This window comes from Carassius gibelio, chromosome B7 (assembly GCF_023724105.1).
Source record: "Carassius gibelio isolate Cgi1373 ecotype wild population from Czech Republic chromosome B7, carGib1.2-hapl.c, whole genome shotgun sequence".
NCBI lineage: Eukaryota > Metazoa > Chordata > Actinopteri > Cypriniformes > Cyprinidae > Carassius > Carassius gibelio.
The window spans coordinates 14,247,214-14,263,634 of record NC_068402.1 but is presented as its reverse complement, the minus strand read 5'-3'; the positions used below and the strand labels follow the sequence as shown (position 1 = coordinate 14,263,634).

At 38.8% G+C, this 16,421-nt stretch overlaps 2 protein-coding genes across 9 annotated transcripts in view; one reads left to right on the top strand and one right to left on the bottom strand.

The window, feature by feature from the left end:
• myo1ea (myosin IEa) overlaps positions 1-10,973 on the top strand; it is a 44,297-nt gene extending 33,324 nt beyond the window's left edge. Inside the window, exons 15-29 of one of the 7 annotated variants that reach the window (XM_052560779.1) lie at positions 431-516; positions 1,149-1,230; positions 1,414-1,520; positions 2,488-2,586; positions 3,176-3,320; positions 5,420-5,534; positions 6,141-6,310; positions 6,461-6,606; positions 7,378-7,524; positions 7,955-8,112; positions 8,210-8,299; positions 8,384-8,594; positions 8,763-8,792; positions 9,879-10,048; positions 10,166-10,973. In XM_052560779.1, the coding sequence (XP_052416739.1) occupies positions 431-516; positions 1,149-1,230; positions 1,414-1,520; positions 2,488-2,586; positions 3,176-3,320; positions 5,420-5,534; positions 6,141-6,310; positions 6,461-6,606; positions 7,378-7,524; positions 7,955-8,112; positions 8,210-8,299; positions 8,384-8,594; positions 8,763-8,792; positions 9,879-10,048; positions 10,166-10,242 (1,833 nt within the window). In that variant the 3' untranslated portion in view covers positions 10,243-10,973. Of the gene's footprint in view, positions 1-430; positions 517-1,148; positions 1,231-1,413; positions 1,521-2,487; positions 2,587-3,175; positions 3,321-5,419; positions 5,535-6,140; positions 6,311-6,460; positions 6,607-7,377; positions 7,525-7,954; positions 8,113-8,209; positions 8,300-8,380; positions 8,595-8,759; positions 9,429-9,878; positions 10,049-10,165 lie in introns of those variants that run through there. The other 6 variants (XM_052560778.1, XM_052560777.1, XM_052560776.1 and 3 more) reach the window with 6 other exon arrangements.
• A 1,652-nt stretch (positions 10,974-12,625) lies between these two features.
• Positions 12,626-15,260, bottom strand: ccnb2 (cyclin B2). 2 transcript variants are annotated; one of them, XM_052560783.1, is made up of 8 exons: positions 15,075-15,260; positions 14,797-14,913; positions 14,448-14,714; positions 14,215-14,373; positions 13,518-13,754; positions 13,276-13,416; positions 13,088-13,198; positions 12,626-13,011 (listed from the first exon to the last, which is right to left on the bottom strand). In XM_052560783.1, the coding sequence occupies exons 1-8, from the start codon at positions 15,090-15,092 to the stop codon at positions 12,901-12,903; spliced, it is 1,161 nt and encodes a 386-aa protein (XP_052416743.1). In that variant the 5' UTR covers positions 15,093-15,260; the 3' UTR covers positions 12,626-12,900. The 2 variants fall into 2 exon arrangements, with proteins under 2 accessions (XP_052416743.1, XP_052416744.1); XM_052560784.1 differs by having other exon boundaries at positions 14,448-14,711; positions 15,075-15,243.
• Between the last annotated feature and the right edge of the window lie 1,161 nt (positions 15,261-16,421).

Sequence of the window (16,421 nt, the reverse complement as noted above, 5' to 3'; positions counted from 1 at the left end):
ATGGTAAAAAACGATAAAAAGCCAAAAGAGCCCAATGATATAAAATGGAAGAGAACATTAAAAAGGAAATAATAATAATCAATAAAATTACAATGGCAAAGATTTAGTCTACAAATGATCTGTAAAAAAGGAAATATGAATGCATTTGTGGGATACATATTTTGAAATTGTTATATAATCTATTTATATAATAAATATTAAAGCAAGGTCCGTATCAAAATTAAATATAACTGCTAGAATATTTATTTATTCAGTCATTTATGAGATTTAAAAACTCACAACTTTCCCTCTTATATATACAATACTGTAAGTATGTAAATGAAAGTAATTGGTTGGTTGAGCTGACATTGATCTGAGCATCTGTGGCTCAAAGAATGACTTGTGTCCAGAACACACTACTGTTTAACTGATCTGGTACTTGTCTCTGCAGGTGTCTTATGATGCAGAGGGTTTCTGTGAGAGGAACAGGGACGTGCTGTTCACCGACCTGATCGAGCTAATGCAGAGCAGTGAAATGTAAGTGTCCCTCCTCCATCCTAAAAATCAGCCAGTCTGTGATCTCATCCAACAGCTGCTTGTAACAGACTCTCAGAGCGCTTGAAGATCTTATTATATGTAAATCATGGCTACAATCAGGCCAGCTGAAGGCCCCACATTAGAAGTGTGCAGGAGATTATCATTGTTTCGCCTCTGTCTCTCGAGGGAGTAGGAGTAGTCTTGTAGAGCGTGCCTGTCGCTCTTATGTGCTCCTGGGCCTCTTTTGGGCCCCAATCGCCATCTGTGCAAGCCATCTCCTCCCGCAGGCCTTTGTGAAGCCTTCTGGGGGTCTGCTTTCAGACGGCATTCAGACACGTGGTGTCGTGTATTTATCTGCACCGCACACACACACACACACACACAGAGTTTGCAGGGGAACTTTCTTTGCACCAGCCAGCAGGTCCTATACACAGAACCAAAGAAAGAGAAATCTTGAATTCTCTGACAAAACAGGGCTTCTTGTCTATCTGCACAGGCAAAATCAAGTGACCCTGGTCTGCAGCAGAGAGACACGACTCTGTCTGTTAAACTCTTTATTTTGCTTCTGGTGTATTTGTCCCTCTTTCTGCCAACTCCAAATCATTCCTTTCTGGTTTGATTCTTTTTATTAGACCTTTCATCCGTGCCCTGTTCCAAGAAAACCTCAATGCTGAGAAAAAAGGCAGACCCACTACTGCAGGGAGTAAAATCAAGGTGAGCTGAGGTTGCAGGTTCTTGCAGGTTCTTTTCAGATCTTTGAACTTCTATAGGTTCTATCGGTTTCTACTCATAAACTGCACTGATAACCACTTTTCACATATTCTGTGTAGACTGTATGTGTGTAACTCTATAAGGTGTTTTAGCTCTTTCATATCCTCTTTTTCTTTGTAATGACAGAAACAAGCCAACGATTTGGTGAGCACCCTGATGAAATGTACACCTCACTATATCCGCTGTATCAAACCCAATGAGACCAAGAAATCTAAAGACTGGGAGGAGAGCAGGTGAGAGTCCACGGTCACGGCAAAGTTCAATTCTTACTTCCTGAACATTATTAATGGGACTATTGATTAGCATTAGCATTATTAAAGTAATACATTTTGTGAAAGTGGCCATTTGTAATGTTACGGGAAAGAAAAATCGATGCTTTGAGAGCAATACAGTAGCTTCTGCCTTTAATGCAGCATCTGAGTTTGTCTTTTATTAGTTTGAACTTTTCCGAAAAATCAAAGCATTCCTCTTGTCTCCAGTTTCACACGATTCTTCAAAAATCATACAAGTATGCTGAAGTGATGCTCTAGAATCATTTATAGTTATTAAAACAGTTTGATGCTTAAAGTTTTTGTGTAAACCTTTTTTTTATGTAAATGTATTCACCTGTTTTTGATCAATTTAATGTATCCTTAATGAATTAAAGTATTCATTTCTTTCAAAAAATGCTAAAATGCTACATTTTTGAAGGGTAGTGTAAATCAAAATGGAAAACTACAAAGCAAATTTGCAATAAAAGCATTCTAATTTTATTTCCCAGCATGAGTGTCCTTTGTCCCGACAGTTCTTGGCCCTTTTTGTTTTGTTTGTTTGTTTGCTTACTTTTCCTGCCTTTTTCCTCTTTTACCAAAGTGTTTTTGGTTTGAAACATGGAATGAAATGTTCTGATCCGGTGCTTGTATTGTTGAGACTCTAATGGTCTTCCTGTTATGAGGGTTTGTGAGCATGGTTCATGTTAGGCAGTACAATTAGCACTCAGTTTCATTCTCAGGATGTGTGTCCAAAAGATTTGCATTTATTTAGTCATTTATTTCGGGAAGACTGATGGAGAAACTAGCAGAAATGCCTTATTTGTTTATAAAATTGCAACAGGCTGAGAAGAATTTCTGTAAAGGGGCTTTCTGAGTTGTAGCTGTAAATATTAACCTTCCTTCCTTCCTTCCATTCAATCTTTCTCTCTCTCTCTCTCTCTCTCTCTAGAGTGAAGCACCAGGTGGAGTATCTGGGTCTGAAGGAGAATATAAGAGTAAGGCGTGCCGGCTATGCCTACAGAAGAATCTTCCGCAAGTTTTTGAACAGGTAAAGACCGTTTCAAATTCATCCTCAAAGCCTGACAGGAAGCACTTCAGAGAACATCATGGAATGAGAGCATATGGTCACTTCTGGCATTACAATTTCGTCATCCAGTGAGAAGACACCACACTTTCATAAGAAACCGCTTCAGAAAGAGAAAGAAGAGAGAGTTGCAAGTGTATGTTAGGGCATTTTCGTGTGGATTAATTTCGGTTCATCTTTTGTTCTGGGCCAATAGTTGGGGAGTTTCCTTTGTGCATTCTTCATATCAGTGTGCGGTGAAAAAACGTCATTGTGTTAGTTTAAGTGTGTAATACCTCCATTATGACACCAATTATTTTGCATGCTTCATAGGGTTATTCACTTTTTACATAAAAGGAAAAAAACTGAATCATCCTTTGGTGTGTTAATATTAAAAGTAACTTTTTTTACTCCACCCTGCCAGTGTTTATCTTGAGCACACACACTTCATACTGTTTATTTACACAGGACTCCACTTCAGAAGACTAAAAGCACTTTGTACTGTTACATGAATGAAATATGCATACTTTACTCAAATATATGATATCATTTTCCAAATGATGATCTCTTTCAGGTATGCCATTTTGACGAAGGAGTCATGGCCCACGTGGCGTGGGGATGAGAAGCAGGGTGTGCTGCATCTCCTGCGCTCCGTAAACATGGACCAAGACCAGTATCAGCTCGGGCATACCAAAATCTTCATCAAAGCTCCTGAGTCGGTAAGACCTGACAAGATTGCACAACTTCAACTGAAATCTTTCAGCAACAAAATATGGTACCAAGTCTGTTAATAAATGTAAAGTTATCTTAGCAAATAGTACATTTAAAATAAAACATCAGATACACTTTGAAGAGTGGTGTGCAACAAGATAGACCAGCAACAGCTGGGAAAAAAAGTGCAGCATGTAGAACATTGCTTCTTGCTTTGGTCTCGATTTAACATTTCAGTTGTACTGTAATGGCATAGGAGTGGTGAATTGTAAAAGTCAGCGTTTGTCTCGCAGACATCAGCTCAGCTCATAGTGGTGATGAATAGTGGGCTGGACCCACATCAGCACTGTTGGGTCAACATTACTCTGGATCTGATACACAACTGCAGTGCTGTGGTAAAGCTGCTTCTGTTATGTCCAAGACAGCTTTGCTTTTTTTTTTTTTTTTTCACTTAATTTTTTTTTTTGGGGGGGGGGGGTGCTCATGAAAGCACTGCTTGTGGATGTACTATGATCTCACTGTTGACATTTAGATGTACAGGCGTATACATAGACCCACAGAGTAAGGCTCTGTGGCTCAGCATGAATGCAGCAGATTATCCAGAGATGTGTGCCTTTGGCATGTAGGTGTTAAAATGTAGCCTTTCTATGTGTGTGTGTGTGTGTGTGTGTGTGTGTGCGTGTGTGTGCGTGTGTGATATTAAATATGGGAGAGCCAAGACTTGAGCTGGCCAGCTTCTCAAAACAAAACTCCTTGTGAGATAAGGTGCTGACACAGAGTACTTAATTAATGACTACAAGAATTTCTTTCTGGAAGAGAGAGAGAGAGTGCATGCATGTAGTAGTCACTTAACCAAATAACTCTTTGATCCTTACGAGAGCTGATGAAGTCTGAGACATCCTAATGGTTTGATAAAATAAATCTCAACAACAACTGTCAAAAAATTTCTAGGCCAGATTTTAGCAAAAAAAAGAAAAATGTATTTGCATTGTGGTCCTTATTTTGATATACATTATAACTTCGTACACTGGTACATTAAAAAAAGTTGGGCTACTTATGGTTTTTGTGGAAACCACAGTACTTTTTTTCAGGAGTCTTTGATGAACAGTAAAAAAAAAACATAGTGTTAGAAAATATGTCTTTTTCAAAGAAACTCTAAGTGTACAAAATTCCCTTTTGATCAATTTAATGCATTATTAATAAATATAAGTATTAATATATACTGACTTCAAACCTTTGTACGGGGATGTACATGCTGGACAGATTATTGTAAGCAGGGATGCACAATATATTTGGGCATATAAAATTATTTATTTTAGTGTTTACTTTCATACAAATCACATACAAATTGGAATAATTAGTATAGATGTGTTGTTTATAATAAAGCGATAAGCCCCAAGGAGCCATGGTTTACAGTAAATTTATAAAAGCTAAGGGGCGTTGTTAGGCATTATTACAGTTATTTGCCAAAACACTAGACTGTTTATCAATGGGAGGTCTGTGGATGTGTGTTAGTTTGTGTGTGGGGTGGGAGACAAAGAAGGATTTCATAGCCTTGGCTCATAATTTCTCGTCCTGTGCCAGCGGTTTGTGTGTGTGTGTGTGTGTGTGTGTGTGTGAGAGAGAGAGAGAGAGAGAGAGTCAGTGCCAGGCCTTTGTGATAATGATAGGATCTGATGTTTAGTCTACAGTGCAACAGAGCTGTGACAATGTGCAATGGTTTCTGAGGACATACAGAGAAACTGCACAGTGCTCAAAGCATTATAGGATGACCACAGGACACTTTGAACAGCTGCTTTACTGAGAAAGAGAAATATGAAAACTGAGATCAAAAGAAAAGAAACTGCTGTATGACGAGGACAAACTGAACCCACTTTGTGTCATAATGAGACTGGTACATACAGCTCTAATGAAGAGTGACCTTTAGTGTAATGGACAGGTTTACACAGCTCTATTCACTATTGTTATGTGAACCATTAGACGTTAAGTCCAAAGCAGTGTGAATTCAGAACATAAATCGTTTGGTTTGATTCAAACTGATACCTGATGAATCTGTGAGCCCTTTTATTGATTCTTTTAAACAGCCTGCATTATATTCTGTTCTCAGCTCTTCCTGCTGGAGGAGACAAGAGAGCGCAAATTCGACGGTTATGCCAGAACCATTCAGACGGCCTGGAGAAAATATTGTGCACGCAAGAAATATGTTCAAATGAGAGAGGAGGGTGAGTTTAATGCTCAGACGATTTGTTTGAATGAGTCTAAATACAAGCACCAGCATACAAAAACACACACATTCTGAGATGGTAGAACATGGTAGAATGTGTCACAGTAAAAAGGGGAATTCAGTGGTTTTTCCAGCATGTCTTTGGAGTCTGACCTCAACTGCTGCTTTCAGCTGAATTATTGTCATTATATTTAAAAGTAATAATAGACACACAAAAGACAAAAATACTCCCACCTCGTCTGGGTGATCATATTTGGGGCTTTTTTGTCTGTAACAATGTAATTTCCACCACATCTCAGATTGGACATTTGATGTAAATAAAATATTTAAAAGATTTTGCAATAAAATTATTTATTCTGCTAATTATATAGCTTTCCTATTTTATATAACATCACATAAAAATGTTGTATCAAAATCACTGATTGATTGGAAATTGGATGCTCAAAAAATTTCATTTACAAATGACACTCACTTTTGATATTTTTCATGTTTTCATGTCTGGATTTATTTTAGGGCATACTCTTCTGAGGTCTCATCTTTTGTACATGGTTTAAGAACTAAAGCTTTGAAAATAACCCTGAGCACTGATTTGATCCTCTTCCAGCCTCTGATCTGCTGCTGAACAGGAAGGAGAGAAGAAGGCACAGCTTGAACAGGAACTTTGTGGGTGATTACATAGGTATGGATGACCGGCCCGAGCTCAGGCAGTTTGTGGGGAAAAGGGAGAAGATCGATTTTGCAGACAAAGTCAACAAATTCGACAGGCGGTTTAAGGTGAGGTTACCAAAATTAGCACACAGCTGTGACCAGTACAGTTTCTGTGCCTCAGCGACTAAGATTCAGTCTTTGACTTCTGAGCAAACAGGTCAAATTTCACCTAGATGACATGCATGAGTGTCTAAAACTGTGCTTCTATCTGTTCAGAGCATCAAGAGAGACCTGATCCTCACCCCTAAATCTGTCTACCTGATTGGAAGAGAAAAGGTGAAGCAAGGGCCAGAGAAAGGGATGGTGAAAGAGGTCCTGAAGCGCAAAATTGACGTAGAGAAGATAACGGCTGTTTCTCTAAGGTATGTTAGGGCACAAGCTCAGTCAGTTCATTTAACTCATTGGCAAGCTACAACAAAACTTAATACGTTTTCAATCATTTAATAGGAACTGTAAAAACTGAGCCACAAGGAGGCTGCCAAATGGGCTGCACCTTCCCTCCCATATGTAAAACGGAGCCTTGTATGCAATCCCATAATCCCTTGCATATCCATCTGCAGAATTACAGGCGTAGAGACATCAAAGGTCCAGTCTGCTTGTTAGAGCCGTCGTCTGCCCTGTGTTACTTGACACATGTAGAATCGAGGTCTGCGATATACAAAGCTTGGGTCTCTTAAAACATTTATAGTTCTTTTAGTGTTCGCTGGTAAGGATCAAACATCCAGAACTCTCTCAAAGGAACATAACCTAGATTACAGATCTAACATATAAGGACCCAGGCCGAGGTACCAGCCCCCTACAATCTCACATATTCCTGTTTTGGAGTAGGGGGTTGTCAATAATGTGAACCAGGTGTTGCTGGGAAGGGAGAGTACACCTTGTAAAAAACTCATTAGAAAGGACTTAAGTTTATTGGGAGAAGCAGGGCATCTCTGCATGTGTCCCAGACATGGAAACTTCAACAGTCACCATATCATTTGCTTTTTTTTTTGTGAGCCGACAACCTGTGCGTCTGGGGAAACCCCCAAAAGCACCTGAACACGTGTAACCTGTAATAAAAGACCATCTCATGTTGAATGCATGAACAAATGTGCATATTTGAGATCTTGAAAAGACATGTGTCTCCCATACAGCACAATGCAGGACGACTTCATGGTCCTGCACGAGGAGGAGTATGACAGCCTGCTGGAGTGTGTATTCAAGACCGAGTTCATCAGTCTGCTGGCACGCCGATACGAAGAGAGAACACAGAGAAAACTACCTCTCAAATTTAGCACCATGTAGGTTGAATTATATTTAAGTTATAGCAAAGCCACGACTTCATTCTTGCATTCTTTTGTCTTTTGAAAATAAAAAGCTGTTTTGTTTACCAAGGCTGTATGTATTTGATCAAAATTGCAGTCAAAAAAGCTATATTTTGAAAAAGTAGTAAAATTTCATTGATGAATGGAAATTTAAAAGAACAGCATTTATGGAAATCTTTTGTTAGATAATAAAGGCCTTTGCTGTCACTCTTGATCAGTTTAATTCAGCCTTACTGAATTGTGAATGTAAATGTTTTTGTTTCAGTTGCTTTCAATTATAAATATTTTAATAACCAAAATGTATATATTTTATTATTTAATGCAATAACATTTCTAAATAGCTGAAGTGTCTGAATACTTCTTGTGGCACCTATGCACTAATGAATGATTGTGATTGGACCTGCAGGCTGGAAATTAAACTGAAGAAGGAAGGATGGGGACCCTGGAATGCCGGAGGGTCCAGACAGGTGCAGTTCATCCAAGGTCAAGGGGACGTAGCTGTGCTGCGACCCTCGAGTAAAATGCTGCAGGTCAGCATTGGACCGGGTCTGCCCAAAAACTCACGTGAGTGATGACTTGTGTTGTGTGTCATCTAATATTATTTAATTCAGTGTTTTTGTCATCCATGCTGGACCTCATACACCCAAATTCAATCCTTCAGGTCCTACTAAGGAGGGCGTCACTCAAAGCCGTCCCAACATGTCCAGGACGCACCACCACACCCCAACACGAGTCGCACCCGGGCCTCCAGGTACATTACTTTTCCTAATCTTCTCATCACCTCAGTCAATATGCATTTGTTCAGAAGATCTTAAGCTTGTATGTTCCTCAGCAGTTGCTCACCAGAACGGAGGGCTGAAGAATGCAAATCACGCGGCCAATCAGAGAAACTCGCAACATCACAGCAGTCAGAGGCCCACATCTGGAAACGCGGCCCGTCCGTTTTTGCCTACTAATGTCAGTCAGCTCAAGGACAGAGGCAGCAGACAGGCACCCCAGCAAACCAATCTGGATTTCCTCAGAGTACCAGACCAAGGGGCCGCAGGGTGAGAGCACACAGCATATACACACACACACTTTTACTGAATATAAGGTAAACATTTTTTCTGATTGCTAGATGCATAGCTGGAGCTCAACTACCAGACTTTATCCATGCAAACAAAATAGTGATCTGCATTTGAACGTAACATGCATGTATCTCTTTACCATAGCAGAAACCGACAACCGTCTGACAATGGAGGAATGTGAGTCTGAGCATGTGTGTAGCTTCTGTTAGGTGGCAGTGGTTGTGGTTCATTGGAGTAGCGATAGACCAACCCCAGAGATGCCCAACTTCAAAGACGCCATCGCATCCTCTCAGCCTTGTTTTGTTTTTCCATTTCCTCATCATATTTTATAAATTAAAAATCGTTTTACACTACTTTTCAAAAGTTTAGCTGCGGTTATATTTGGAGTACTCTCCAATGTTGCATTTATTTGAAAAAAAAAAAAAAAAAGGATATTGTGGAATATTATTACAGTTTACAATAACTTTTCTTTTTCGAAAATATTTTCAAATGTAATTTATTCATGTGATGGCCAATACTCCAGTCTTAAGTGTCACATGACAAAAGATTGGTTCTAGAAACATTTATTATTATTATCAATATTGAGAATCATTTTGAAGCTTAATTTTTTTTGTGGAAACCATGATAAAAGAGCAGTATTAGTTTAAATAAAATGTCTGTGTAACAATCCGAGTATTTACTGTCACTTGTGATCAAAGTAATGTATTTAAAAAAAAAATGTACTGATCTCAAACTTTTGAATGGTAGTGTATGTTACTACATAGACCTCAGATTGTGAATATATATATATATATATATATGAGAGACTGGTTTTTCCTTGAACTTCAACAAGGTTAAGGACTTTGGGTTGGGCATTTTCTAACATTTTCTCTGTTGTAGTCATGATGCGGGTCGACTCGGACGCATCATGACGTTTGAAGGGCTATCAAATGGCCCCTTCATCGCAACAGCTGAAAAACAAAACAAAAAAACTATTCTGGGCTTAAAAGTGAGGTGGAGGATCAACTGAATGAAGTCTATTTGGAAACTAAGACTAGTTCATACCGACAGTGTCACTATATAAATGTGAATCTGTCGCCACCTAGTGGTGAACACACTAACACCACAAAATCAGACCGCTAACTCTCTCACTATAGCTGTATGGTGCTTCCAGAGCCTAGTTGACTACCCTCACTTGTAGAAGCATGTTCATGTGGTCGCTGCAGTTTTAGAATTGTCACATGTAACTCCATCAGTTAATGTCCTCTGTGATATTTTTCCAAGGGCCCACAGACAGTCTACAAACAGGCCCACTCCAGGAGGTGGCCGTCCCAAACCAGCCCCCAAGCCGAAGCCCCAGGTGCCTCAGTGTAAAGCTCTTTATGCCTACGATGCCCAAGACACAGATGAGCTAAGCTTCAATGCAGATGACATTATTGACATCATTAAGGAAGGTGAGAGGGTACAAAATGCTTGTTTTACCTAATATACATTAAATGTTTTTAATGTGGCAGAATGTATTTTTGATATCTGTTAATTATGTCATTTTGATATCTGTCCATTATGTCTAGATGCCTCTGGATGGTGGACAGGGAGGCTGAGAGGTAAACAAGGCCTTTTCCCAAACAACTACGTGGCTAAGATCTAACCTCTTCTGCATTTAATGAGGGGCGCAGACTTGTTAGATAAAGAAGGACAAAAAAAGCAAAGAAGCCTGAGGTAATGAAGGAAGGTGTGAGGTGTGCCTCGAAAGCTCTGCGTTCTGGTGCCACGGACACTTGAGACCACACGGGCAGACCCCAGTCGGACACAAAACTTTCCTCCAGGGCGCTGAATACTGAACTGTCCCTGTGAGCACTGATCAAACTATTTATTGTATTTATATAATAGCTTTCTACAGGTTATTTCCGATGTGGTTTGTTCATCTGTCATTGATATTTAAGGTGATCTTAATTCACTTGAAGAGATGAAGTAGCCATTTTATGTGGGAACAGGCTTCTTTTTTATTTTGCTTTTGAAATGGATCAGTTTTATGTGTAAATTAAGGTGTTTGCCTTTTAAAGCTACCTGCTGTTCATGAGTTTTATTTTATTTTATTTTTTCCAGTTTCTTGAAGTCATGTCCGGATCAATGCTTTTAGTGGGGAATGTTTTGCTGCTAAGGACCGTTTTATATGTTATTGCTTTTCACCTTGTAATTAACAGAAACCCAGATGTATAAAATGCACTACGGCTCTTGAAAACCATGGTTTGTATGCTTTTGGAGTTCATAATCTCAGAACAATGCTGAATGTATCGTTGTGCAAAAGATGCAGACTGTAAAACTGTCTACATTTAAACTACAGTGGTATTCCAATGCATTAAAGACACACAATCAGCACATTGTTACTGTATAGTTACAAAATATTATATTTATTATTATGTTTGACAACGTACAAATGTACTGGTCAGCTCATCCACACAAACATTCACTAAATGCAGAATCAGAGGCTGGATCCGTGAATATCTTAAAAAGAAAGTCTTAATTTCTTAAGGTCTTAAAAAGAATCTTAATTTTTGGTACTTAAGACAAGTTGGAGGTTTTCCTTATATTACGTTATCTATGGTGACTTGTAAGAACATTCCTTTGAAGAACTTTAATTCATAAAAAGTATTTAGAAAATACATATTAGTAACTGAAAATGATTGAAAATGGCAGTTTTATTCTTAAAGGAATAGTTCACCCAACAATGAAAATTTTGTCATTAATTACTCACCCTCAGGTCGTTCCAAATTCCTAAGACCTTCATTCAACTTTTGATAAAATCTGAGAGCTTTCTGACTCTCCATAGACAGCAACATAACTACCATGTTCAAAGCCCATACAAGTAGAAAGTACCTTATTAAAATAGTTCATGTGACATCAGTGGTTGAACTGTAATTCTACGACAATACTTTTTGTGTGCAAAGAAAACAAAAATAATGACTCCATTCAACAATTCCATTTCCACTTTTGTGAAAGTCGGCGGACAGTAAAACGGAAGAGAAGAGTTTTTTTTTTTTTTTTTTTTTGCACAAAAAGTATTCTCGTAGCTTCATAACATTACGGATGAACCACTGATGTCACATGGACTGTTTAAACATTGTCCTGACTACACTTCTGTGACTTGACTGTCGTAGGACCCTTGATTTCTACTGTATGGAGGGTCGGAAAGCTCTCAGATTCCATCAAAAATATCTTAATGCGTGTTACAGAGATTAATGAATGTCTTATGGGGTTGGAATGTTATGAGGGGCAGTACTTAAAAACTGAATTTTCATTTTTGGGTGAACTATCCCTTAAATATTTTGTTAATTATAATGAATAATTAGTGAACGAGACTGTTAGATCATGCCTTCACGCCAGATAATTAAGATCTAGTCCCAGATGCCAGATCCTGTTAGAAAATAGCCATTTTGTATGGTAACAAAACTAGTCATCAAAGTAGTCGAATACCCAAAACCGATCTTATCTTTTGGTACCCAAAAATCATATTAACCAGCTCTCAGCCAAAGAGTTGACTGAGCAAAGTCAGTGGAGAGCAAGAAACAAAGTGGTGGTAATAAAAGCAGTTTATTGAATAATCTTAGTTGCATATGTTTCAATGCTCAGACTCCATCTGACAAACACAAATCCAACAAGTAGTGTTCTACATCGCAAAAATCTTGTTTCAATAAACATTTCCACTAATCTCTCTGGGAAAAAAAAAATTAAATTGATTATACTGAATAATGAAGGGATTGACTGAAAACTAAGAATAAAAAAAAAAAAAGCAAAATCGGAATTCATGGTTGCTCTTGAAACAAAACCATTTGCATTTGAGCATCCTTAACACCCAAGGCCTTTAAAACTTGTCCTTCTTCACTTTGGAAATTAAACTGATTACAAGCATTATAATTGTGCAACACTGACAGCAGGTGAAGAGACTTTAGGATAAATATAGTCACGTACAAGCGGTTATATTTAAGAGTGTGCACATAATCACGGTCAACATGAAAACACAAGTCAGAAAATTGTAATAAATCTTTGGATTTTAATTGATTCCAGCTTCAATTTGGCCACCAAGGTAAAGCAATATATAAAATACAGCTCCAGCAAGTTCATAAAACCAGTTACAAAAAAAAAACCTTAAACCCTCAGATTAAAAGCGTAATCTTCATAAAAAAAGTAGAACAATGTTTATTTATACAGAATATGTACATCAGTTTAAAAAGCAGCAGTCCATCTCCCAAAATGGCTGACACAAAATAAAGTGCAGGTTTCAGTGTCCATTCCCACATAGAAGCACTCAAGAGCTGGACAGCAGAGGAGCAGCCAGATCCTTCACAAGTGACGACTTCAGCTGGGGAAGAAGGCTGATCTTCATGAGCCTACTGCTGGAGTATTTCTTTCTCACCGTCTGCAAAAGATGGACAACATCAGCAGAGCATTCAGTAGAACCAAATCCCCATGCACAAGTGCGGGAAACTGCTTACCACATGCTTTGAGAGCCCTTCATTGACCATAACCACATTTTTGGCAATCTGCTGCATGATCGGCTTCAGGTGAGCCTCATCATAGGAAGAGTAGTGTTGCTGGGTTGGTGACTGCAACAGGAGGAATTAAAAGATGGATCATTAAACTGATAAGCAGATACAGAATTCTGAAATTAGAAGACAATTACCCATTTTTGGCCATCAAGTACAAGTTGAGAAAGGCACAGGGCAGCAGCTGCAGTCTCCGAAGGGTTAAAGTGGACCATGTCGTAGTCAAGTAGTGTCAGTTCTAGGAAATATTTCGCAAGTGTATGCTTCTCAGCATCAGCCTAAAAAGCAGACGTTTAGAATTAAAGAAAATAAAGGAATGGATGACTCAACATCTGATGCTGTACCAAACCACATCAGGGATCATAAAACCTGAACCTACATTCCCAGCCTTTGAAGCCCTCCGCAGGAAGTGCAGGGGCAGAGGACGTCCGAGCTCAAAGTTGAGCTCACTGAGAATCAGCATCTCCATCTCTCGGATCTGAGCTTTTGTGAAGGCATCGTCAGCAATGTAGGCAAAGTCCCCAACCATTGGCACATACATCTCCTCGTATTTACAAGCAATCAGCATTGCAGTAACACCTACTAGCTGGAGCTTCTTACGGGTCACAGGCTGGACCTTAAAGAGAACAAGGGGAAGTGGGGAGAGGAAAAAAAAAAAAAATTTAAAATAATAATAATAATAAATTAAGACCATGTATATTGCAGTGTTGCCAAATAACTGCTTTTACATGTAGCTTGGTACTGGATCTCATTCAAATTGACACCAAACCCAGCCAAATTGAAAAGCAGAATTTTATCAAAACCACAATGCTAAAATAGAAGCTTGCTTGATAGCTCTTCATTCACTGCGTGGCTTTTAAACTCATTGTAGACAACATATACACACCAAAAAAATAAAAATAAGCCTAAGAACCCAGTCAACTGTATGAACAAGGAAACTTGAACTCTACACTTAAGAAAATCATGGGTCCATTCAAATACCATTTTAATATTGGATCTATAAAGCCAAAATACTGATCTCTTCCCGTGTTAGTTCAGGTCATCTAAAGCTCCACTGCTTGGGTTATAACTTGTACCTGGAGAAAGCGATCAAGGATAGCTACAGTCATGTACAAAGTTTCCTGCAGGAGCTGAAATCTCGAGTGCACTTGAATGAGCCAGTCAACCAGGAGAGCACGCATCCTTCCATTGATATCGTAGCCACGCATATAACGGGGACGAACCGACTGCTGACCCTGGAACAAGAGCACAGCAGCTGGAGGAAGCATGAAGGTTAAATAAAGACGTTACATTTTTAAGTGTCATGTACCTCAAGGCATCGCAGGTACGCATAGATGTCCTTCACATATTCAGGACACAGCTGAGGCATGTCAGCATCCCCTTCATCGATGTCCTCGACTGGAAAGAGCGTTTTGGAAAAGGCTTGGCACAACTCCTCTTCCTTCATGCTCACATCAGCTCCTGCAGAGGGCAGCGCTGGGGCAGGCTGGGGTACCTCGCGCTGCACCGGGGCACGTTTGACTGGTACAACAGCTGGCTGGCCGGCTCGCATCACAGGTACCACAGGTTGGACCTTCTGAAGGCGAAAGAGGAACGTGGAGTAACATGCTTTTCAAATGAACACGTTGTATCGTGGTAAGGTTACATAAGACACGCACCTTGGTCTGAACTGGTTTGTGGGTGAAGTTGGACAGTTCGCCAAACACGGGCCTCCTCCCTGCACCGTTCACAGGCCCGCCTTTGCCACCGATAAAAACAGGGTTGTTTGCATTGCGCTGTATGGGAAAAGGACATTTTTCAACTAAAGGAATTTACCTAGAAGCATTTTAACAATTTTTAGCAGTGTAAGCTAGCGAATGTGGCGTTGTTTCGACGTTACACACGGCAAATCTCTCATCAGATACATCAAAAGCATGTTTCTGCATTAAATACTCACCAACGCGTGAATATCCATGGCGAATACGCTTATCGCAGAACTCGTGCTTAAATAAAAATGTAACTTTTAAAAAAAAATGGACCGTTTAGCTTTGCTTCGTGTTCCTTGTCCAACTCAACTCAAAACATTCCGTACAGTACAAAGGCCTGCTGTTGATTCAAATACGGCTCCGCTCTCTCTGATTGGTCACTGCGTCAGGGAATACTCGACCTCGATTGGTTGAAAACCGAAAGGACGCTTATCAATCTTCCTTTATCTCCGGTTTCACGTGCAGCTCTGTAAAACACGAGAATAAATTTACAGGTTATTTACAGATTGTGTGACTGATTCCTAAATAATGATTAGTTGAACAGTCATATAGGTAGGATTGTGTTGATAGTCACTGTTGGTAAACGATTTTTGCTTTGAAAGGCTGAACACATTTTTTAAAACTAAACAATGTGAATATGAAACCATTGTTTGCTACTGAAGTATTTTTTTTTTTCATAGTTTTTTAATTATGTCAAACTTTTAAATATTTTATTGGGTAAAACTGTTAGTAAATATATTACTCCTATCCCGGAGCTAATTTTACACAAGGATTTCAAAATTTTATTTAATGAAAAATATTCATTAAATCACTATTACTATTATTTTTAATCTTTATTTTCCTTCAAATGCCTTAAATGGAGGGATTTCGTTTAATACTGCTAATTAAACAATATTTAGCTGAATGTGTTTTTGTGCTGACCTTGGATGTCATGGATAAATAAATATAACAATAAAACTGCCAGTACGTGGCAGCAAATCCCCGTGTTACGTCTTGTCTCTTTTTTTTTTTTTTTTTTTTTTTTTTTGTCAATTGTCAATCTCATTTTCCATTTTGTATTGTATTGTAAGTGTTCTTTTCCACACTTGGAAGCTGTAGGGGGTGAGTGCAATTTTTTATTTGCAAATATTGTTTTCTCCTGTTTTTTATTAGATAGGGAGTTAGGGTAGCATATATTGTATTTTTATTTAGTTTTTATTTTGTTTATTTTGTAGTATTTTCTGTTAGGAAATGACCTGGTATTTGTTTGTTGTTTTGGTCTTTGCCTTTGCTCACCTCTGAAGCTGTGCTTTTACTCTGTGGTTCTGTAAATAGGCTATATGTATAAAGGACCTTTGATTGTTGATTTCAGTTTATGTTGCGGCCTTATCCTAGACAGGTCGTAGCACCTGTTTTAATACATGATTTATTGAATCATTCAACTCAAACGATTCATTCAAAACGACTGAACCAAGTGAATGGACCGTTGAATCACTGGCTCACATGATTCGTTCAAAAACAGATTAATTCAAAGAATGAAACACCGCATTGCTAAACAC